We start from the raw sequence: 24083 nt of genomic DNA, 5'->3' as shown, positions 1-24083 counted from the left end.
GATACAGAAAATCAGGCATAACCGGTACACATTTGTGTATTAGAAATTGAACCAGAGAAGAAATAAATTAGAGGAGAAAGAAACGACATTCTATCATAAATATCACAGCTAACACTCATAGGTAAACATGGTTAACTAATAGTAACAAATCATAAGCAAAATGAACAAAAGGTCAGCAAATCAATCAGAAACTCTATAGCGTATTAACATACTAATCTTGATCTTCATCTGTGCAAGACAATTCGGCCCAAAGACAACTCGGCACAAAGACAACTCGGACCGTTTATGAAGAATACTGGGACCGTCAAGAAGTCAACTCGGGCCGTCTATAGAGTCAACTCGGCATACCTGCCAATTTTTCAAAATCTTCATGGGGGATTTTGAGTGCAAGAGGACCTAATGCTTCTCTTATATTGTCATACGTGATCTTAATCTACTTCTATTTTGTTTGAATTAGTATATATGTGCTTAAATCCCCTTACAACTCATGTGAATGCATGAATGCACGTCATTTCGTAACCTGGTCGTTTTGTACCTGGTCGATTCGTAACTACGTTGTTTTGTAACTGAGATGTTTCGTACCTGGTGTAATTATATATGGTGATAAAGTGTTAGTTTAAATTAACTAGTTTAAATGAAAAAGTTAAAGTTATTATTTAAAAATGATCAAATTGTTCATCTAATAATAACAATATTGTAATATTTTTAATTTAAAACTTTCTTAAATCTTTTTAATTATTGGCTAATTGGCTAATTGGTAGTTACGCTCGGTGACAGCTTAAATGGTTTTATGACAACTAATGACAGGTAATAAAAAGTAATTACAGTAGGTGTAAAGTGATTTAGTAGATTAATGGCACACGCCCTATGGCACACAACCTGAAAAAATAATTATTTTCTCCTTTTTTTCACTTTTACATGCAATTGCATAACCCTCCTCCTTTTTCACCCGGGCTGGGGACCAGCGTTGGCAGAGTAGCAGGTTTTTTTTTTTTTTTTTTAAGAACACTTTATCTTACTCTATTCTTTTTCTTTCTTTCAGATACATCACTATGTTGTCCTTTGTTTGTATGCTTATACTGGCATAAAGCCTGATTTTTCATTCGCATGTGTGCAAAACTGTACTTGTAAAGTGTAAATTTATGTTCAATCAATTATTTAATAAATAAATATAGATATATATATATACATACATCAATAAGTCTTTTTATTACTTTTTACGTAACCTACTACTCTTATTGTTATTATATATTGATATAAGGTTACAAAACGTCTCAGGTACAAAACGACCTAGTTATTACGAAACGACCAGGTCAGAAACGACCTGCACCCGAATGCATGTTTTGAGGTGTTCAGTTTATATTATAAAGTATTTCAAAATTCAGGTCAACACCTCTCATGGGGGATATCCCCCATAAATCAGGATAGTTGGCAGGTCTGTCTTGGACTGTCCATAAAGTCAACTCAGACTGTCTATAATGACAACTTTGAGTTTTTACTATATCATGTATATAAACAGTTAGGGGAATTACTGAAATAAGTGATTTTTATACGCCCGTTTACGGGACGTATTATGGTATACCATTGTCTGTCTGTCCGTCCGTCCGTCCGTCTGTCCGTCGTCAACATGTTGGACATTAACTCAAAAATGCTTTCACCAATTTGTATAAAACTTTGGTGAATTGTTTATATCTATTGACATGAGCTCCCTTTCGTTTTTTATAAAATTTAGATTTTAAGTTTCCGAGTTATGGGGTTTTATTCATAAAAAAAAGGGGGATTTTCCAGTTTTCGGACAATAAGTCAAGAATGCTTTCACCAACTTGCAAGAAACTTTGGTGAATTGTTTATATCCATTGACATGAGCTCCCTTTCGATTTTTATAAATTTTAGATTTTACTTTTCCGAGTTACAGGGTTTTATTCATAAAAAAAGGGGGGATTTTCCAGTTTTCGGACAAAAACTCTAAAATGCTTTCAGCAATTCTTATGAAACTTTGTTGAACTGTTTGTATGTATTGATGTAAGCTCTCTTTAAAATTTTATAAATTTTACAATTTACATTTCTAAGTTATGGGGTTTTATTCATTAAAAAAAGGGGTGATTTTCCAGTTTTCGGACAATAACTCAAAAATGCTGTCACCAATTCTCATGAAACTTTGGTGAATTGTTTATATCTATTGATGTACATGATGTACATGTAAGCTCCCTTTTTATTTTCATAAATTTCTAATATGACATTGAGAATTAATTGAACTTTATTTGTTTATAGGCTGACAACAGATATACTAAGTATTGCACAACAGCAAGAAATCTTTAATTGAATATAAATTCAATTCATATAACCAATTTCAAGTTCTTTGACTACATTTATTCAGAAACCTATAATATGTCAAATATTTAATTACAATCCAAATTCAGACCTGAATCAAGCTTGAATATTGTGTCCATTTTTGCCCCAACTGTTCAGGGTTGGACCTCTGCGGGCATATCTAGCTGCGCTCAGCGAATCAGTTTATTAAATCACTCATTTAAATAGTAAATTAGAAATTCTGTGATTTAGTACTTTTACCAAAAATTTTAAAATAAGGGTTTAGACTATATCTAATTATTTGTAAAATTGAAAAATGGACCTTTTGCTTCTTTTAAATAGTAAGATGCAATCTTTCATCTGTAAATTCTAAATTCGTTGAAAAAAATGCTATCATGAATAATAATCTAAGACTTTCCTAACAGATTTTTCCAACCAGTTGGAGTATTTTTCCTGTAAAATTCAAGGTTTCAGCTTTCAGAAAATGCGATAAAATTTTACTGTTCGCGATCAAAATTTAACTGTTTGGGGGTGTTGAAAATAGTGGGGTGGGGGATTGTAATTAATAAAACAGTACTTAAAGTGATTTTTTGGAAGAAAATAGAGGTATGAGACTTAAACAAGCAATTTTCATGTCATCCCAGAAGTTGGTTCAGACAATTTTAGCATCATAATTAGTCCCAAGATCATTAATAATGCTACAACAAAATAAAATAACTTAAGTCTAGTGATTTATTTGTACTACTTAAATAGGTGTTTATTAAAGAAAGACTTACTCTTACTTGCAACATTTCTGGACAAAATGTTTCTTGAATTGATTTAAAAAATGATGGGAACAATTTTAAAGTCTGTCAAAAGAGACAATTCAATATCACAATTTTTTTGTGTAGACATCCATCTGTATGTATAAAAAAATATATTAGGGAGCTACCATTTGATTTTATGTGACTAGGATGAAAAATTTTGTCCTTCATTTTATTTTTAGTTGTAATCGCTGTCCTGCCTTTTTATTTCAGTCAGGGGTTCTACTTGTACAAGTTATCTTTATTAGTCCCCTACCAACGAAGTCGAAGGGGACTTTAGGTTTGCACTCCGTCTGTCTGTCCCTCTGTCCGTCTGTCCATCTGTCCATCTGTAGGTCTGTCTATCACTCAGTCCGGCAAATCAGCTTTCCGCACTTTTTTCTTTGTTCTTGAAGATATTGATTTGCTATTTGGTATATAGTTTTATCATGACAAGTTATAGATCAAGTTCGAATTTTGTTTCGGTCTGATGATTTAGTCCAGAGTTATGGACCATAACTCTGGACTATATCTAATGTTAGAGTACTAATAATGTTAAACCATGTAATTAATAAAACAATACGTAAAGTAGTGATTTTTTGGAAGAAAATAGAGGTATGACAATGTATGAGACTTAGTACAGGGTCATCACCTGACATGACTCGTCATCCTATAAACACAGATCATGCAGATGTTGGTTCTGATAATTTTAGCATCATAAATTGTAAATAGTCCCACGATAATTTATAAAATCACTCATAATTAATTCCCCTGACTGATAAATGATTGAATGAGTTTCTACGAAAAAGACAACCTGACTGTCTATGGACATGTTGAGAACAATTTTAAAGTGCGTCAAAATAGACAATTCAATATCACAAATTTTTTTGTGTAGACATCCATCTGTCTATCGTGTAGTGGGTTCCATTAATATATTCTCCAGAACCAGCAATTAAAGAAACAACAGACATGGCTTCCTCAGCCTCATTTTTAGACTTATACCTCAAATTTGACATAAGCGGTCATCTCAGTACCAGAATCTATGACAAACGAGAGGATTTAAATTTTGAAATTATCAATTTTCCCCCACCTTAGTAGCAATATACCAACTTCACCTGCATATGGGATATACATTTCCCAACTCATTCGGTATTCAAGAGCTTGCAGCTGCTACTCAGACTTTGTAAAACATCACCAGTGTCTGAGCAGAAAGTTGATGAACCAGGGTTATTTCAAAGAACATCTCGTCCTTTTTCTAAAAAATTTCATCAGAAGATACCAAGACCTTGTTGATAAATATTCCGTATCAACTACACAAATAATACATGATAGTCTTGATGTATAGATTCTAGGTACTGACGTTGTTTATCATCTTAATTACGTGTTATAGTGTTCTTTAATTTGTCTTTGTAAATTATTAACGTTTACTGTTTTGTCCATTTTTGGTAATATCCTTTAGGTGTGGCTCAGTACTTGTACATCCTGCCATTGTGTTGTTGTGCTGTGGACAATTTTTGTATACTTGTGTTTCATATTTGCATATGTGCTTTGTCTATATGCCATTTTGTTTTTCTTTTTTGACATATTTGTATGTTTTTATCATGTTTATGGTGATTGAGATTATAAACACAATGTTGACTGCTGTACCCCTATTTTTGACATTTTTACCTATTATGTCTGTTTGTTTTGTTCACACATTGTTGTCAATATAATGGAATTTTATGCAACTGTCATACAAGTGAAAGGTTTAGCTAGCTTTAAAACCAGGTTTAATCCACCATTTTCTACATAAGGAAATGCCTGTACCAAGTCAGGAATCTATATATGACAGTTGTTTTCCATTCGTTTGATGTGTTTGAGGTTTTGATTTTGCCAATTGTTAAGGGACTTTCCATTTTTGAAATTTCCTTGGAGTTCGGTATTTTTGTTGTTTTACTTTTTTCATGTCCAGATGTCTTTTGTGAACATGGTGAAAGATTGAAATAATTAAATTTAGATTACAGAATATTGATTTAATATAGTTTGATTATGACTTCAGATCAAATGCAATGAGAGTATATAATAAAGAAATATAATAAACAACATGAACAATAATTAATTAATGGATAAGATAAGTTTGTTTAAAGAAATTATTTGCAAATGCAGCAAGGTTTAAAGGATTCTTTTATGTGAAATATTACATTTAATCATTTAAATAGCACAAACTCTGTGTTTGTGCTATTTAAGTGATTAAATGTTATACTTTGTCTGAGTTGACATTGTAGACGGTCCAAGTTGACTTTTTAGACAGTCCGATTTGACTCTAATATCGACACACTATATTAAGGTAAAATACAAAATAGATATGCAATGAGATTAGGATTTAAAAAAAAAAAAAAAAATATATTTTTAGTTGTAATCACTGTCCTGCCTTTTTATTTCAGTCAGGGGTACTACTTGTACAAGTTATCTTTATTTACTTGAAGAAGTAAAACAAATATATACTTATATAAGTTAATTATAATGTTTGAATAATCTCCCCTTAATTTTCTCAAAAATTTACTTGTATAAGTAAATTTTTTTACAATCCCACAAAAATTCTCAAGTTTTGAGATGTAAAAACATGCCTTTAATGATTTTTCTCAGGTTAGCTCATAATTTTTTATTAGAGTTCAATGTTTCATCTCATTAATTCAACAAAGAAACTGATTGCACGAAGATCTTAAGTATTTGTGCAAGACCTTCAAAAATTGCCCCTTGGGGGCTTGTAAATGAGCAGTGTTCTGAAGATAACAGACAAATGAGATTTTCATTGTCCATGAAATTACACTAAATTAATAAGTAAAGACATCTGCAAAGGACAGACAATTTAAAATTCTATTAGAGCAAAGAAGTCCTAAGAATTCAAGAAAAGAAGATAGGATGACTTTTTATACGACTGCAAAAAAAAAAATGTTTGCGGTCGTATATTGGTATGACGTCATCGACGTTGTCGTCGGCGTTGTCCAAAGACACATTGGTTTTCGCACTCTAACTTTATTTTAAGTGAGTAGATCTCTATGTTGGGGGTAATTGCCTCAAAATATTAGGAATTAGGGGCCAAAAAAGGGGTAAAAAACAAGCATTTTTCTAGTTTCATGACAATAACTTGTGTTCATATGTATGGATCTCTCTGAAATTGTACCACAAGGTTCCATATCACACAGGAAATGCTGGGATTGATTTTGGGGGTAATTGCCTCAAAATATTAGGAATTAGGGGCAAAAAAAGGGGCAAAAAACAAGTATTTTTCTAGTTTCCAGACAATAACTTGTGTTCAAGTGTATGGATCTCTCTGAAATTGTACTGCAAGGTACCATACCATAAAGGGAAGGCTGGGATTGATTTTGGGGGTAATTGCTTCAAAATTTTAGGAATTAGGGGGCAAAAAACAAGCATTTTTCTAGTTTCAGGACAATAACTTGTGTGTAAGCATATGGATCTTTATGAAATTGTACTACAAGGTTCCATATCTCAAAGGGAAAGCTGGGTTTGAGTTTGGGGGTAATTGCCCTAAATGTTTAGGAATTTGGGGCAAAAAAGGGGCCAAAAAACAAGCATTTTTCTTGTTTCCAGACAATAACTTGTGTTCAAGTATATGGATCTCTCTGAAATTGTACTGCAAGTACCATACCACAAAGGGAAGGCTGGGATTGAGTTTGGGGGGTGATGAATCATAAGGGGGTTCAAAAAATTTGGGGGGGGGAGGGATTTATTTTTCTTTAAAATTTTCCATTGTAAATTGGTTATTTCTGATTTATATATAAAAGCAAATAATAATGATATATATGGTTTGAATAGGTAAATTAAAAATTTTTAAGTTCTTAGACCACATTCATTCTGTGTCAGAAACCTGTGCTGTGTCAAATATTTAATCACAATCCAAATTCAGTGCTGTATCAAGCTTGAATGTTGTGTCCATACTTGCCCCAACTGTTCAGGGTTCGACCTCTGCGGTCGTATCAAGCTGCGCCCAGCGGAGCATTTTATTTACTTATAAAAGTAAAAAAATCTTAATGTCTAAGGGACATAACTAAGCCAAAAAATTATTTACCTATACAAAATTTGTACAAGTAGATAAAATACACTTGTATAAGTATCCTACAAATTTACTTATATAAGTATATTTATATTTACTTCTTCAAGTAAATAAAAATTACTTGTACAAGTAGTACCCCTGACTGTATTTTTCACTCTTCGGTCCTGCATTTTTTTTTATTAGTTTGTCCTGACTTTTGTTTTTACATAAATTGTCATCCTGCCTTTTTTTGCCAAGTTGCTCATCCTGTCTTTTTTTTACTCAAAACTCCTGTCCTACCTTTTTTTTCAAATTTCATCCCTGTAAGTTTAAAATATAAAAAAAGAAGATGTGGTATGATTGCCAATGAGATAACTCTCCACAAGAGACCAAATGACACAGAAATTAACAACTATAGGTCACCGTACAACCTTCAACAATGAGCAAAGCAAAGTTGCATGTTATAGACAAGAAAACAACAGAAGAGCAGGAAAATATCTTTCAAAAAAAAGATCTGAAACTATTTTTGTCATAATTTTTTTACGGGTAGGCTGCATTTTAGGTGTAACAAATGTAACATCAAACAATTTAAATTTTATTTTTGGCCTTAAAACATTCAATATGGTTGTAAAACTATTTAATCAGTCGTGTCAGTTAAAATTGCAATTGTGTACAATAATAATCATAATAATTGGTAAAAAAATAGAATAAAAATTGTTTGTTGTTGCTGATTGGCCCTCACATACAATGTACATGACATATGAAGATCGAATATAGGACATCTGGGCCCCCTTTTTTAATAGAAAAAACTTGTTTTTTGCATAAAATCGTTTATATTTTTTTAATTCGTATGGCTAAGCTCTGAGCTATTATTACTTTTATGAACAAGTATGCCCCCTTTCCTCTAACCTTGTAGGCTCACCCTTTATTTAAAGATAATTCTTGTTCCAGAGAGAAATCAATGTCATTAACACAGATTAATATCGGATCAGCCATGTAAAACCGATCTCAAAATTTTTTTACAAAGTGCTTGTTATTGAAAAAAATAGTTTGGCTAAGAAAAATACCCATTCTACAACAGATGAATGCTTTGTACTAGACAGACTCACTGAGCCGGATTTTAATGTGCTAGTTCACAAGGTAACAGTCCGCAGGAAGACATGTCACATCACATGGACACATTATTCTGACTTCCAGCTGACCAGTCTTTGCTCTTATTCCTTAATGCCGCGTTCTTAGAGGAGAAGCAGCAAATACCAATTTTAAAGTCTTTGGTTTTTCCCGGCAGGAGTTTGAACCCATGACCTCTCACACTTGAGGCGAACATACTACCACAAGACCACTAAGGCGGTTCGGAAAGATAAGAAGATGTGGTATGATTGCAAATTAAATGAAACGACTCTCCACTAGAGACCAAATGACATACATTTTGTAGATTTATTCATTAATTAAATACACATGATACAGGAACAAAGTTTGTATTTTTAAAGTTGTTGCAAATATTTATTTAAACATGTTAAACTTTGATTTTGAAACAGTTTTTTTTCTAAATTTTAGTATCAAATAGACAATATTAATTCCGACAAACACAATTATAACAATAGATAAATGTTCAGGGGGCAGGGGGCAGGAGGATTTGTTTTGGATGGGTTATTTATTTTTGTGGACCAACAGGACAGATTATTTATTTTCTGCACTGTTGAAGCATGATTTTTCATTTTCATTAAAACAAGGGACTGATTATCTATTTTCACAAGTATATTTATAATATTTGAAAACATACAATTTTTAAATTCTTTAATAAATAACATAGTCAATTAAGTCAATCAGAATTAATCATCATCCTCTGGAAGTTAATCTTCTGAATTGCAAACTGCATATATTGCATACGTACAAGGTATTAAAGCTGGGCTGTAACTAGCCTCTTTTAAAAGTTGTGAAACATTTTCGCCGAGCGGAGCGAGGCGGAAAAAAAATCAGGGACAACATCAAAAGACCAATATGTAGGACAAAGCAAAAAATGTTTCAGTTTGCAGAAAAACTTTTTATACCTGTCAATTATGTTTTTTTCAAATTAAGTTAAGAGGGGGCTGATTATAATTGATATAACTATATCAAGTCAGTTTTTATAACACATTTCAATTACAACTTGATGTAGTTCCTAACTGGGATACAATTTAGTAGTTTGTAGTTTGTAATAGACAAAAGGTCCTTAAATATAATAAAACTCAAGTTTAAAACATAATTACTAAATTACAAATAGAATGCAAAACTAAGAGAATAGTCATAAAGACAGGCAATCAATGAACAAAAGACAAACCCGGGAACAGATAAAACACAAAACGACAAACATTATTCATGTTATAGACAATCAACACTGAAAAATAAAAATAAATGAGAAACATGAATCTCAAAAAACAGGGGCTACGTCAGAGGGTGAACAGAACTTGCTTCTTGCAAGACACTTGCCGTGAAAACAATTTGATATGAAGACAAGCTTTTGTTTTGAAATTTCCAACATGAGGCTTTTGCCTCAATGTAGTTATGGCCCTGTAATAAAAGTGAGGTAAATGTTCACGAGACAATATACCTCAAGTGAAATGAAACCCATTTTCAAACATTTCAAATACATTAATATTTATATTATTAAAGTTTTTCCGGAAAAAAATATGAAAAAAAGACGAATTTTGGAAGAATCTGGTGCCATCTCATACTTCAGAATAGCATTCATAAAATGGCTTAAAAGATCTGCCAAGTTATTTTCAATACATTGTAAGTCAGGTTATTTATTTTCAAACTACCACAGAACAAACCATTCATTTTTGTTATTATCAAGGCTGAGTTATTTATATTCAAAATCCTCCTGCCCCCCCCCCCCCCCCCCCCCCACAGAATATCAAATGGTTGTCCCCTAAGACAATTCAGAAATGAAAGAACATATTTAGTATAAATTTGTAAAGGCTAACTGTTGAGTAATACTTTTGATTTAGCACTATCATTATTCATGTTATTGATAGTTTTATAATTTAAATATTTTTATGTATTTTTGTTTCAAGGGTTTCTCTTTCCCTTTTATATTAATGACAATGCCACACTGGATGTGTAAGAAATTTTAGTACAAGGTTCCGTACCACAATAGGAGGGTTGGGATTGATTTTTGGGGTTATTGTCTTAGCTGTTTTGTAATTATGGGCCAGAAATGGGCCAAAAACAATTATTTGTCTGGTTTTAAGACAATAACTTGAATATATAAGAGATATTTCTTTGGTCAAAATTTTAACATAAGGTTCCACACCACAATAGGTAGGTTGGGATTAATTTTGGGGGTTATTGTCATAGCTGTTTAGGAATTAGGGGCAAACAAGGGTCTAACAAAAACAATTATTTGTCAGGTTCACAGACAATAACTTGAGTAAACATAAGTGTATGGATCTCTATTAAATTTTAGCACAAGGTTTCATACCACAATTATAAGGAAGGTTTGAATTTATTTTGGGGGTTACTGTCGTAGCTGTTTAGGAATTAGGGGCCAAAAACATACATTTTTCATGTTTCAGGACAATAATTGATGTATAAGAGTATAGATATCTATGAAATTTTACCACAAGGTTCCATACTTATAAAAGAAAGTTTAGAATGATTTTTGGAGGGTCATGGCCCATACTGTTTAATAATTAGGGGTCGAAAAGGGGCGGAAAACAACTATTTTTCTGGTTTGCAGGCAATAACTTGAGTATAAATGTATGGATTTCTATTCAATTTTAGCACAAGGTTCCATACCACAAAAGGAAGGTTGAGGTATATTTTGAGTGTTATTACAGTAGCTGTTTAGGAATTAGGGGCCAAAAAGGGCCTAACAAAAACAATTATTTGTCTGGTTCACAGACAATAACTTGAGTATAGCTATATAGATCTGTATTAAATTTAAGCACAAGGTTCCATACCACAATAGGAAGGTTAGAATTTATTTTAGGGGTTATTGTTGTAGCTGTTTAGTAATTAAGGACCAAAAAGGGGCCAAAAACAAGCATTTTCAGGATGTTTAAGGACACCAATTTTGTATTAGAAAATGGATTTCTATGAAATTTTACTACAAGGTTCCATACTTCAAAAGGAAAGTTGGGATTGATTTTAGGGGTCATGGTCCAAATTTAAACTGTTTAATAATATTAAGGTGCTGAAAAGGGGCCAAAAAACTAGCATTTTCTGATTTCTGGACAATAAATTGAGTATAAGTATATTTATTGCTATTTAATTGTGCTACAAGGTGTTATACTATAAAATAAAGTTTGGGATTGATATTAAAGGGGTTATGACCCTATTGGTTTAGTTAAAAGGGACCAAAACCAATACTTTGTATAAATTGCTTATTTTGTTAGCAATTTCAATGGGATTTAATTCAAAAGTCTTGAACTCTTGGGAGTCTTTAATATGCTGAATTTAATTGGGTATTTAATATTTGGATTTTAGAGTCTGTTTTTGAAATGATTCATATTAAGGTCCAAAGGGTCCAAAATTAAACTTTGTTTGATTTATTTAAAAATTAAATTATTGGTGTTCCTTGATATGCTGAATCTAATTGTGTATTCAGATTTTTTTAATTTTAAAGCCTGTCTTCAAATTGGTCCACATTAAGGTCCAAAGGGTCCAAAATACAACTTTTTTTTATTTAAAAAAAAAGTGAATTCTTTGGGGTTCTTTGATATGCTGAATCTAAGCATGTATTTAGATTTTAGATTTTGGGCATGGTCAGCCCACATTAAGGTCTAAAGGGTCCAAAATTAAACTTTGTTTGATTTAAAAAAAAAGAATGGTTGGGATTCTGTATATGATATGCTGAATCTAAGTGGTATTTAGATATTTGATTTTGGGCAAAGTATTCAAGATGGTCCAAATTGGGGTCCAAAATTGAACATTGTTTGATTTCATCAAAAATTAAATTGTTGATGTAATTTAATATGGTCAATCCATCAGTGTTTTAGATATTTTGATTTTGTGCTTGTGCGGTGGTTTTCGAAGTTGGTCCAAATTTGGGTTTAAAATTAAACTTTGGTTGATTTCTTCAAAATTTAAATCATTGGTGTTCTTTAATGTGTGCAATCTAACAATGTTTTAAATTTTTGATATGGGGCCCATTTTTCAAACTGGACCCCATAAAGGTCCAAAGCATCCAAAATAAAACTTAGTTCGATTTTAACAAAAAATGAAACAATGTGGTTATTTGATTTGCTGAATCCAACCATGTATTTAGAATTTGAATATTGGACCATGATTGGTAAATGTCTAATTTTAAAATTATTTAAGAACATACACCACATTCTTCTGTGTCAGAAACTATGCTATTATTACATATTTGCTCAGAATCTAAATTCAGAGATGTTACTGGACAATTAACAGAAATTTTAAGTTGGGGTCATAGTTGAAAATAGATATAACATCATATCTAATTTTAGAGAACTAATTTTGTGGTTTACATTACTGGTTCATGGAAAATAAGTTCATGGAAAATAAATTGGTTCATGGACAATAACTTTAGTATAAGTATATGGATGTGTAAGAAATTTTAGCACAAGGTTCCACAATAGGAGGGTTGGGACATTAAATAGTTAATTAAGCTCTACTTTTATAGATTTATTGCACAACTAATAGTTGAGTCATAGTTTAAAATTGATTGCTTTTTCAGGTATATTAATTGTGGTGATAGTTGTGTTTGCATGGTGTTCTATTTAAAGATTGTTAACATGTTTGAATATTTTCTTATGGTTGAAAATTCCTTTGGAAATTAAAAGAGACCTTTGTCCATCTGTTGAAGTAGTGGAAGTGTAGTTAAGTGAAGTTTTTAAATACAAATGTGCCATACATTATATTATATTACATCTTAAAAGAAAATGTTATTTTTAACCGGATTTTCGAAAGAAATCGGTTATTGATTTGGGGATGTACGGCGGGCGGGCAGGCGGGCGGCTGCCAAACAGTGTCTGTTCATTAACATGAAAAAGCTTTGACGAAATCTTTTCAAATTTAGATATATTGTTTCCTTTGACTAAATGAAGGTCAAGTTCAATTTTCACGATTTTAGCTTTTCTAGTTGTTGAGATGTAGACCTTTCAATAGCCAAATGGGATGCTTATTATATGATTTTGAGTTATTTCCCTTTGAACAGAAATGTAATTTCTATGTCATATGGTCTCTTAATTATTTTGAGTTATTTCCCTTTGAACAGAAATGTAATTAATTAATAAGTAAATATGTATTACTTGATCCTGTTTGGGGGTCCAGATTGCAAATATCATTTTCATTAGATAATAATCTATTTTTATTAAAGGATATATTTCATTACATTACATTGTGTAGATAAAGTTGTTGACATTGATAGATAAGTTGCAGTTATTAGTTTGTGACAAATGAAAGATATAAAGTTTGATTACATTAAGTGTTTTTAAGATAACAAACATGTGGTAATTATCAATCACAATTATAATTAGAGTGACAGGTTTATTTGAAAATATTGTGTTTCCTAAGTGTTTTTGATGATAAGCTCTGTAGGACGGTATAAATATAGTTAGAAATTTACTGTTCAGTATTAGTCATTTTGATTTTTCTTTTCTTTGGTAAATTGTTTGAAGAATTTTGTGGTAGGTTTGTTTCTTATTCTGTATAAACAAATTTTCTGAATGCTATATATATATTTTTATTTTGATGAAGCAAACGCCTTTAAAAACTAAGCTTATATTGTCTATTAATAAACATATATATTTAGATTTCTGATTTTGGGCCCAGTTTTCAAGTTGGTCCAAATCTGGGTCCAAAATTAAACTGTGTCTGATTTCAACATAAATTGAATATATATCATGTATATAGGGTTCTTTGAAATGCTGAATCTAAACCTGTATTTATTTTCATTATTAATTAGATAATACCACATTGTGGTCCGAAGGGTCCTAAATTAGACTTTTGTTTGATTTCATCAAAAATTAAATTCTTGGGGTTCTTTGATATGCTGATTCTAACAATGTATTTAGATTTTGGATTTTGGGCTCCGTTATTAAATTGGTCCACATTGAGGTCCAAAGGGTCCTAAATTAAACTTTTGTTTGATTTCAATAAAAACTGAATTTTTTGTGTTCTTTGATATGCTGATTCTAACTATGTACTTAAATTTTGGATATTGGACCATAATAGGTAAATGTCCAATTTAAAATTTTTCAGTTCTTTGAGCAAATTTATTTTGTGTCACAAACCTACGCTGTGTCAAATAATCAATCACAATCCAAATTCAGAGCTGTTTTAAGCTTTTAAAATGTTGTGTCCATACTTGCCCCAACTGTTTAGGGTTCAACCTCTGCGGTCGTATGAAGCTGCTCCCAGCGGAGCATTTTATTGTGTTTTGGGCAAAAATTATAGAGTGATAGAAAAAATAATAGAGGGAAACAGTAAAGAAAAAATGATCAGCAATACAAATTCAACAAAAAAGAGAATTAACGTTGGAGAGAGTCTATTGATGAGGATGCACATAGACCTAAGTGAGTGACACAGGCTCTTTAGCAAAATGTTTAGAGCTTTTAGTTTTCACCTGCCCTAAAAAACAAATTTTTCACACAAAATTTTGGATCAAACAATTTATTCTAAAAAACACCCACCAAAAAAAAATGAATGGTCAGTGCCTTATCATGTTTTATCCATTACTTCCAGTGCTAGAACATGTAGAACTACAAGGAAATTTGGTAAGAATTGTTTTAGTTTTTTAATGAATTATGTTAAATAACTGTCTCCTTTTTTATTTTTTAGATTGTGTAATTCATTAAATATTCAAACATTGGATAATGCCGAATACAGTGGTAACTATGGTGATGATCAACAGTAAATAAGTTGACATACTGCCAGAAGTAATAAGACCACTGAAACGATTTTATCGAAGAGTGAGGAAAGAATTTATATTTACATCTAAGAAGTCAAAATAGGAGAACAGATTGACATTTAAAATGTCGTCACATGCTGTTTGTGCCTCACCACAAAAAAGTTGGATGCGAATAGCCATGAAATATCCTTTTCCAAGACCACAGAAATTAACCACATCTAAAAAGTCAAAAACTGAAAAGATAAAAGCAACAAATTGCAAATCACTTAAGAATTTAAAAAACAGTAAATATAATTTAGGTCTGAAACCTGGAAAACAAGAACTTGTAGTTAAACAATACAAGTGTAAGGTTAAAAGATGTAAACACCGATTTTCGAAGAAGTCCGATTTAGAAATACACCTTAACACTCATAACAGAATAAAAACATTAACCTGCAACTTTTGTAACAAAGAATTCTTAAATCAGAAAATATTCCAAAGACATGAGCTCAAATGTAAAATAACTAGGAAGGAAAAAAAGAAAATTGGTAAACACCTATGTAAAGAATGTGGAGAAAGTTTTTACCAGCGTGGAACATTTGAAATTCACCAGAGATCTCACTTCAATGTCAAGCCGTACATGTGTGTTATATGTGGTAGAAAGTTTATTTTGAAATTGGCAATGTATAGACACATTACCGGGCATATTTCACTGTTTGAATGTCAGACGTGCAAAAGTGTTTTCGATACTCCATTAAAACTTGAGAAACACACATTTACTCACATGGATGATTTAGCTGTTTACAAATGTCTGTATTGTACCAGGATTTTGATAGATCAAGAAAAATTTGAAAAACATTTGAAATTTCATGTCCGACACGTTAATGCAAAACAGAAACGAAGGGAATCAGTATTTCTGAAAAATTTACAAAAGTTAAGGAAATTAACAAAGAAAGCTAATAATAGTGTTAGGAAAGTTGTGAAAAAGGAGAAATTTGATAATTTTACTGAGAGTTTTCACATACATACTGATAATTCCATAGAATATGTTGACGCTGCCTCTAATGGGTCAAATAAAGGTTGCATTGCAACAAAAAAGATACAACAAACATCAAGTTTAACTGAAAATTCAAAAATGGTAGAAGATATGCCTAGCATTACAAAATTAGATTGCGTTCTTTGCCAACTGTCATTTCAAACTGTTTCATCCTTTATGCAGCATGTTAGTTCACACGAAAATTATAAAAAGGAATATCAGATTCGAGAACCAAACATTGATGTCTTAAATAGCAACAAAACCATTTATGTCTGCCGATGTTGCGACAGGAAATTTGCAAATCATAAATTTGCAAAAGAGCATATATCACTCTTATTGAAAAATCCAGATAAAATCCATGAACAGCTGAAAAATGAGCAGATCCTTGATTTTGATGAGAACAAATATATTTTCTCTGTTTCGATTGGAAATCTCAAAAGCATAGCAGAAGATTCGACAGTAAACAAAGCCATTATTTATCATTGTGCAAAGTGCAGTACAAACTTTCAGAGTAAGTCAAGTCTGTTCAGTCATGTGAAAATTTGTAAAAAAGTAGAGCCCAAATATTGGTGCCCAAACTGCAATATGAATTTTGAAACTAATGGTCTTTTGAAAGAACATATACAAATGGGCCACAAAAAATTGTACACAGATCCCATGCTTGATTTGGTTATTGTTACAACAGAGAAAACTGTAGAAAATGTAGATCAGGACTTTTCATTTGAATGTAAAAAATGTGGTATAGTTTGTAATTCCGTTCAAGAATATGCAACACACCGTGAGACGACACACAATAGTATTGGCCCAGAAATGTCTGAAGAGTCTGAATTTGTATGTGCTCATTGTTTCTTAGCATTTGAATCTCAGGCATTGCTGTATAGACATCTACAATCTCATAGAGAAAATCTCAGAACGCCGAGTAAAACTTTGAGTTATAGCGACAAAATGTGTCACAATAAGTCAGCCGGATTATGGTTTTGTACAGTGTGTAACAAGTCATACTCAACAAAATGTAACTTGACCAGGCATATTACCCTTCATGATAATGATGAGAAGGGCAGTCATGTGTGTCCATTTTGTAGTCGTGTCTTTCCGTTCCAGAGATATTTACAACATCACGTAATGTATATGCATAAGGTTAAAAAAGACGATAAAAAAAACAAGTGCGAGGAATGTGCTGGAAAGTTTACCAGCTCGTCCAGTCTTACACGTCATAAACTTTTACACACTAGAGGTGCAGATTCAAGAAAAATTTACCAGTGTGAATATTGTAATAAGAAGCTGAATTGTGACGATCAACTGAAACTACATAGGAGGACCCATACTGGTGAAAAACCATTTGGTTGTGACAAGTGTTCATATAGAGCTGCAGCATATTGCAATCTTCAAAAACATGTCAAAAGAATTCATGAAAATCCAATTCCAAACAGACGTGGTCCAAAAAGTAATAAACCAAAACCCATGGTTGTTGGAACACTTGATAAGCTGCCTCAAGAGGTTCAAGAAGGAAAAACTTCAGCATGATCAGAGGAAATACAATTCTGAAATCATCACATCTGACAATTGTCTGAAGAACAATTAATTATATGGGTTTTTAAATAGTAGATGTAATAGCCTGTTCTACCTGGCTTCACTTCTTTTCTAAAGACTCTTTTTGAAAAAGATTTTTAAATTTCCCCTGTTTCTTTAATAGCACAGGAAAAACTTTTTTTCTGTACTTAAATCTAGAAGAAACTATAATTCCAATAGAAAAGCAATAGCTCATATTTCAAAGTCCCTCTGGTTCCTGTTGAATGAGATTTGAAACAGTTCATATAAGGAATTCAATGAAACAATAGGCTGCAATTTACTTTTTATAGTCTGCATGGTCCCTCGTCAACATTTTCGGTATTTAAACTTGCGATAACTTTGATATGAAAAGAAAAACTTATATTTATTAAAATTTACCATGCTCTGATAACACAACAACAAATGCAAAAGGTGATTATTAAACTGCATCACTCTTTGATAACTTTTAGTAAAAAGGTTCATTCATAATAGATAGTTGATATTATATATATGTATATATATATATATGCCATACAAAATGTACAAAGTTGAAATCTTAATGATGTAAATTAGAATGTGAATTCATGAACATATAGATCTCAAAATATGAAATCTCTGAAAATTGAAACAAATGTCGCATATATATCCATGTATCCAAAGAAAGGGAAGCTGCTTAACCTCATGACATTGTTTTCTATTCTAGAATTATATTTGTTATACATGTAATTTTTTGTTAATGTATATATAACTTAAAATGTGATAAATGTTATGCTGAGTGACTAATACATCATAATACAACATGATTTGTTTATGGGAATACAATCATTTGCTTGATAAAAGATTTTTTTTTACCCAGGTTTAAGTCATTTTAATTATTGCAGTTGCTAATGATAAATATCTGTTATCCTTTTCTGGCATGAAAAAAAATGTCTTTTGTTTGGGACTGAAATATGTGTTGTATTTACTGATCCTTATGTGTATAATTTCTACTTATACTATAATTGTGTGCATATAATTGTTAAATACACACTGTAGCATGGCTAGTAAAACTGATTGAAATATTATAAAGCCTTTACTATGTAAGAATTGGTGTCAGAAAGACAACTTAACTTTTATGTGACTTGAATGTCTTATTTTTGTGTTCATAATAATATTATTATTTTGTTTGTTTGTTAAACTTTGCAGAAATGGAAGAACTAAGATAAGGGCCATTGTTTGGCCCCCTGAAATTGTAATTATAGTGAATTTACTCAATCTTTTCAGAATTATGTCAAATTTTAATGATAAATGAATAAAATGATATGATCTGAATATTCAGTTCAAAAAAGTATATTGCGATGTAAATGTGACTTGTAAACATGTAAAATTGACATATTTTTGTAAAATTAGGTATGAAGCAAGGCATTATATTTAACCAAAAAGATATGTTATCCAAATTAATATTTTTGTATAAGAAATCATGTAGGAAATTATATTTTTTGAGAAATCAAAATATAATAACAAGAACCCAAAGTGTGCCTATTTTGAAGATTTTGAAGTTTTGCATGAAATGTAGGATGTTTGAAGCCCTAAGCAAATGAATAAAACACATATCAAAAGAATGAATACTAATACCTGACAGACTATAAATGCCTTGTGAATATCTGAAGGGTATTATTAAATTCATTTAGGAAACTATTTTCAAATTCAAGGGGCCATAAAAAAGGCCTTATCAGACTTTCTCCTTTGTTATTGTTATTTATTAATTTAAGAAAGCAAGGAATGATCTTAGAAATATTTTTTTTTATGTTCAGAAAGTAGAACTTAGTAAAGGGAGATAACTCTATAACCTGTGTTACATAGAAGTTTAAGGTGTAACACCACTAATTCGGGCCCGGCCAGAAAGCACATACCAGAAAGTAGTACATATTTAACACAAAATAGTTCCTACGCATGAGTGTAACTTTCAAAATATGTAGAATATTTAGGTATTTTTGGTATCAAATGAAAGCTGAATGACTGGTGATCATTGTAGAACACTTTTTGACTTATAATTTTGAATATTAAAAAAACTGCACCAAATTTTAAAATGAGGGTACATTTTGCCTGTTTGTCAGATCTGAAGTACCTGTTTTGGTACATCCGAAGTTCCGGGAACCAGTTCTTTCTTATATGCCATTAAAGGTATGTTGATTTTTTCAGTACAAGACACCATAAAGTGTTGCTTTGACATGCAATGATTGTCACTTTATTTGAACTTAAAGTAAAAGAGCTGTGCCTGCATGAAATTGATGAATTTAACATAGAAAGCAATGGGGCCATGAATTAGTGGTGTACATCCTATTACAGAGAATCATCAGAAATTTAATTTTTAGAAGTTGTACCTATTCCAATGAAAATTAGTCACATTTGATGTCAGTTATCATGTTTAATTATCTTTTTTGGATGAATAATTCTATATAAGTGAAATTTCAGCTCTTAAATTGACATAATAAGATATTTTAGCCTTTTATGGTCATACAACATGCATGCAGTTAAGACTTGACTCCAAGTTCTTATTTTTGCATAATTTGGGATTAAAATCAATAAAACATGTATATTATGACTTGTTTATGGTAAAAAAGTAGCTCTTGGTCAAATAATCCAATGATTTTTCAAGTTTTATTGGTTTTCTTATGGTAGCCTTTTACAATCTTGGCAATTGGTATATACTCATATAAGAATTCCAAAATCTCACTGTACATGCAATTTTGAACCAGTTTAGCAAGTTATTCAGCTGAGGGATATATAAATTGCTCTTAATAATCTATGTTGTACCACAGAAGTATGGTTTATACCAAAAATGTCCCTTTTCCAATTAGAAGAAAAAAGGGGGGACAATATTCTCAATTATGTCTTAGGTTTGGACTAATATATTTTTATTAAATGAACAACCTCTGGTAAAAATATGACTATTGGTAAGCACATTGCTATCCTAATAGAAATTAATAAATAGAACAATGATGTTGAGAATGAAAAAAGTATATTGGCTATTGGTAATATCCATATGCAGTTTTCTCTGAATAACCCATATGTTACTACCTGTCTAATTTGAGCTTGAAATTAGTAAAATAGTATTTGGACTGAAGCTTTAAATGTTTTTTATTGCTTCAAATAGATCATAAAATGATATAAAGTAAAGCTGAATTCAATATAGCAAGTTTGGTTCTGTTATAGGTGTAACACCACTAATTCGGGCCCGGCCAGAAAGCACATACCAGAAAGTAGTACATATTTAACACAAAAATAGTTCCTACGCATGAGTGTAACTTTCAAAATATGTAGAATATTTAGGTATTTTTGGTATCAAATGAAAGCTGAATGACTGGTGATCATTGTAGAACACATTTTGACTTATAATTTTGAATATTAAAAAAACTGCACCAAATTTTAAAATGAGGGTACATTTTGCCTGTTTGTCAGATCTGAAGTACCTGTTTTGGTACATCCGAAGTTCCGGGAACCAGTTCTTTCTTATATGCCATTAAAGGTATGTTGATTTTTTCAGTACAAGACACCATAAAGTGTTGCTTTGACATGCAATGATTGTCACTTTATTTGAACTTAAAGTAAAAGAGCTGTGCCTGCATGAAATTGATGAATTTAACATAGAAAGCAATGGGGCCATGAATTAGTGGTGTACTTCCTTAAACGTAGCAGTGATTTTGAAGAGTTATGTCCCTTAACCTATATCTACTTCCTGTTGTTGAATGTGCTGTTATTTGTTGGTTAATGATTTCTATAGGTTTTTGTTTTTGCTGAAATTAAATGCTTTAATGGAAAAAAATTGCATTGTGTTTATTAGTCCCCTACTGACTAAGTCGAAGGGGACTTTAGGTTTGCACTCTGTCTGTCTGTCTGTCTGTCCATCCCTCAGTCCGGCAAATCAGTTTTCCATACTTTTTAGCTCACCTGGCCCGAGAGGGCCAAGTGAGCTTTTCTCATCACTTGGTGTCCATCGTCCGTCGTTTGTCGTCGGCGTTTACTTTTTACATTTTGAACTTCTTCTAGAGAACCACTGAATGGAATGAAACCAAACATGGCATGAATGTTCCTTATGAGGTGCTGACCAAGTGTTGTTACTTTGTAGCGGATCCATCATCCAAGATGGCCGCCAACGGGGGACTTAGTTTAACATAGGACCCTATGGGAAATACATACAAATGTCTTCTTTTAGAGAACCACTGAATGGAATGAAACCAAATATGGCATGAATATTTCTTATGAGGTGCTGACCGAGTGTTGTTACTTTGAAGCCGATCCATAATCCAAGATGGCCGCCAGCGGGGGACTTAGTTTAACATAGGACCCTATGGGAAATACATACAAATGTCTTCTTTTAGAGAACAACTGAATGGAATGAAACCAAACATGGTATGAATGTTCCTTATGAGGTGCTGACCGAGTGTTGTTACTTTGAAGCCGATCCATAATCCAAGATGGCCGCCAGCGGGGGACTTAGTTTAACATGGGACCCTAATTGGGAAATACATACAAATGTCTTCTTTTAGAGAACCACTGAATGGAATGAAACCAAACATGGCATGAATGTTCCTTATGAGGTGCTGACCAAGTGTTGTTACTATGAAGCTGATCCATAATCCAAGATGGCCGCCAGCAGGGGACTTAGTTTAACATTGGACCCTATGGGAAATACATACAAATGTCTTCTTTTAGAGAACCACTGAATGGAATGAAACCAAACATGGCATGAATGTTTCTTATGAGGTGCTGACCGAGTGTTGTTACTTTGAAGCCGATCCATAATCCGAGATGGCCGCCTGCAGGGGACTTAGTTTAACATGGGACCCTATGAGAAATACATACAAATGTCTTCTTTTAGAGAACCACTGAATGGAATGAAACCAAACATTGTATGAATGTTCCTTATGAGGTGCTGACCGAGTGTTGTTACTTTGAAGCCGATCCATAATCCAAGATGGCCGCCAGTGGGGGACTAAGTTTAACATGGGACCCTATGGGAAATACATACAAATGTCTTCTTTTAGAGAACCACTGAATGCAATGAAACCAAACATGGCAAGAATGTTCCTTATGAGGTGCTGACCAAGTGTTGTTACTATGAAGCCTATCCATAATCTAAGATGGCCGCCAGCGGAGGACTTAGTTTAACATAGGACCCTATGAGAAATACGTACAAATGTTTTCTTTTAGAGAACCATTGAATGGAATGAAACCAAACATGGCATGCATGTTCCTTTTGAGGTGCTGATCAAGTGTTGTTACTTTGAAGCTGATACTTCATCCATGATGGCTGCCAGATGGGGACAATGTTTAACAAAGGACATACTGAATGGATTGAAACCAAACATGGCATGAATGTTCTTTATGAGGTGATGACTAAGTTTTGTTACTTTGAAGCTGATCCTTCATCCATGATGGCCGCCGATGGGGGGACTTCCTTTAACATAAGACCCTATGGGAAATACATACAAATGCTTCTTCTTGAGGTGCACTGAATGGAATGAAACCAAAACATGGCATAAATGTTTCTTATGAGGTGCTGATTAAGTGTTGCTACTTTGTTGCCGATTTACTGTTCAAGATGGCCACCAGGATTTTTTATTAAATTACAGGACCAATATTAAACCAAATTTGGCCTCACTCATTATTAGGGTATCTGTTATGATTTTAATCTATTTTTACATGATTTCCAAAACCAAAGTAGAATCAGGTGAGCGACACAGGCTCTTGAGAGCCTCTAGTTTTCTTCGTGCTTGAAGATACTGATTTGCTATTTGGTATATTGTTTTTATTATGACAAGTTACAGATAAAGTTCGAATTTTGTTTCAGTCTGATGATTTTGTGCAGAGTTATGGTCACATAAATAATCAGTTTTCCACACTTTTTTCCCTCATGCTTGAAGATATTGATTTGATAATTGTTATATAGTTTTATCATGACAAGTAACAGATCAAGTTCAAATTTTGTTCCGGTCTGATGATTTTGTGCAGAGTTATGGTCCTTGGACTTAGAAAATTCACTCAAATAATCAATTTTTACACTTTTTTTTGGTCATGCTTGAAGATATTGACTTGATATTTGTTATATAGTTTACACCATGACAAGTAATAGTTCAAGTTAACATTTTGTTCCAGTACAGTGAATTTTTAACCGGTAGGGGACTATGTATTGCCATATAATACTCTCAGAATGCTGGTTTATTATGTGTTGATTTTCTTTAAAAATCAGAAATTTGTGCTATTTACTGTATATTTGAAAAATTTTCAAGGCTTTCTAATTTAACCAAGGATGTATACAAATCCTTGATTAACAGCAAAATATTTTACAAAAAACTTTTACTTTAGAAATAAAGAAATGTGATATGATTGGCAATAAGACAACTATTCATTAAGATCAAAGAACAAAGATTCTGATATGAAAACAAGTCACCATGATTATGATCTACAACAAAGAGCAATACCCTGACCTGATAGTGATCTTTAACATGTTAAAAAGACCGTCCTGGGATGACAAAATGTGACATGATTAAA

The 24083-nt window shown here is 32.1% G+C and overlaps 1 protein-coding gene and 1 long non-coding RNA gene across 2 annotated transcripts; one reads left to right on the top strand and one right to left on the bottom strand.

The window, feature by feature from the left end:
- Nucleotides 1-44: 44 nt before the first annotated feature.
- LOC127709659 (zinc finger protein 91-like) lies at nucleotides 45-18377 on the top strand. Its single transcript, XM_052215273.1, has 2 exons — nucleotides 45-121; nucleotides 14917-18377. Exon 2 carries the CDS (start codon nucleotides 15111-15113, stop codon nucleotides 17523-17525), a length of 2415 nt encoding a protein of 804 aa, XP_052071233.1. The 5' UTR covers nucleotides 45-121; nucleotides 14917-15110; the 3' UTR covers nucleotides 17526-18377.
- A 132-nt stretch (nucleotides 18378-18509) lies between these two features.
- LOC127709686 (uncharacterized) lies at nucleotides 18510-21432 on the bottom strand. The gene is made up of 2 exons (XR_007985710.1): nucleotides 20947-21432; nucleotides 18510-19600 (listed from the first exon to the last, which is right to left on the bottom strand). It is a non-coding gene; the product is annotated as an uncharacterized LOC127709686 (long non-coding RNA).
- Nucleotides 21433-24083: the final 2651 nt, after the last annotated feature.

The sequence above is a fragment of the Mytilus californianus genome, unplaced genomic scaffold (genome assembly GCF_021869535.1).
Source record: "Mytilus californianus isolate M0D057914Y unplaced genomic scaffold, xbMytCali1.0.p SCAF_7, whole genome shotgun sequence".
In the NCBI taxonomy this organism is placed as follows: domain Eukaryota; kingdom Metazoa; phylum Mollusca; class Bivalvia; order Mytilida; family Mytilidae; genus Mytilus; species Mytilus californianus.
Note: the sequence above shows the minus strand (reverse complement) of the source record. Positions and strands in the feature narration are given on the sequence as shown.

What these genes read in the sequence shown, in the direction of transcription:
- LOC127709659 (XM_052215273.1), top strand. Translation starts at nt 15,111, where the DNA reads ATGTCGTCACATGCTGTTTGTGCCTCACCACAAAAAAGTTGGATGCGA.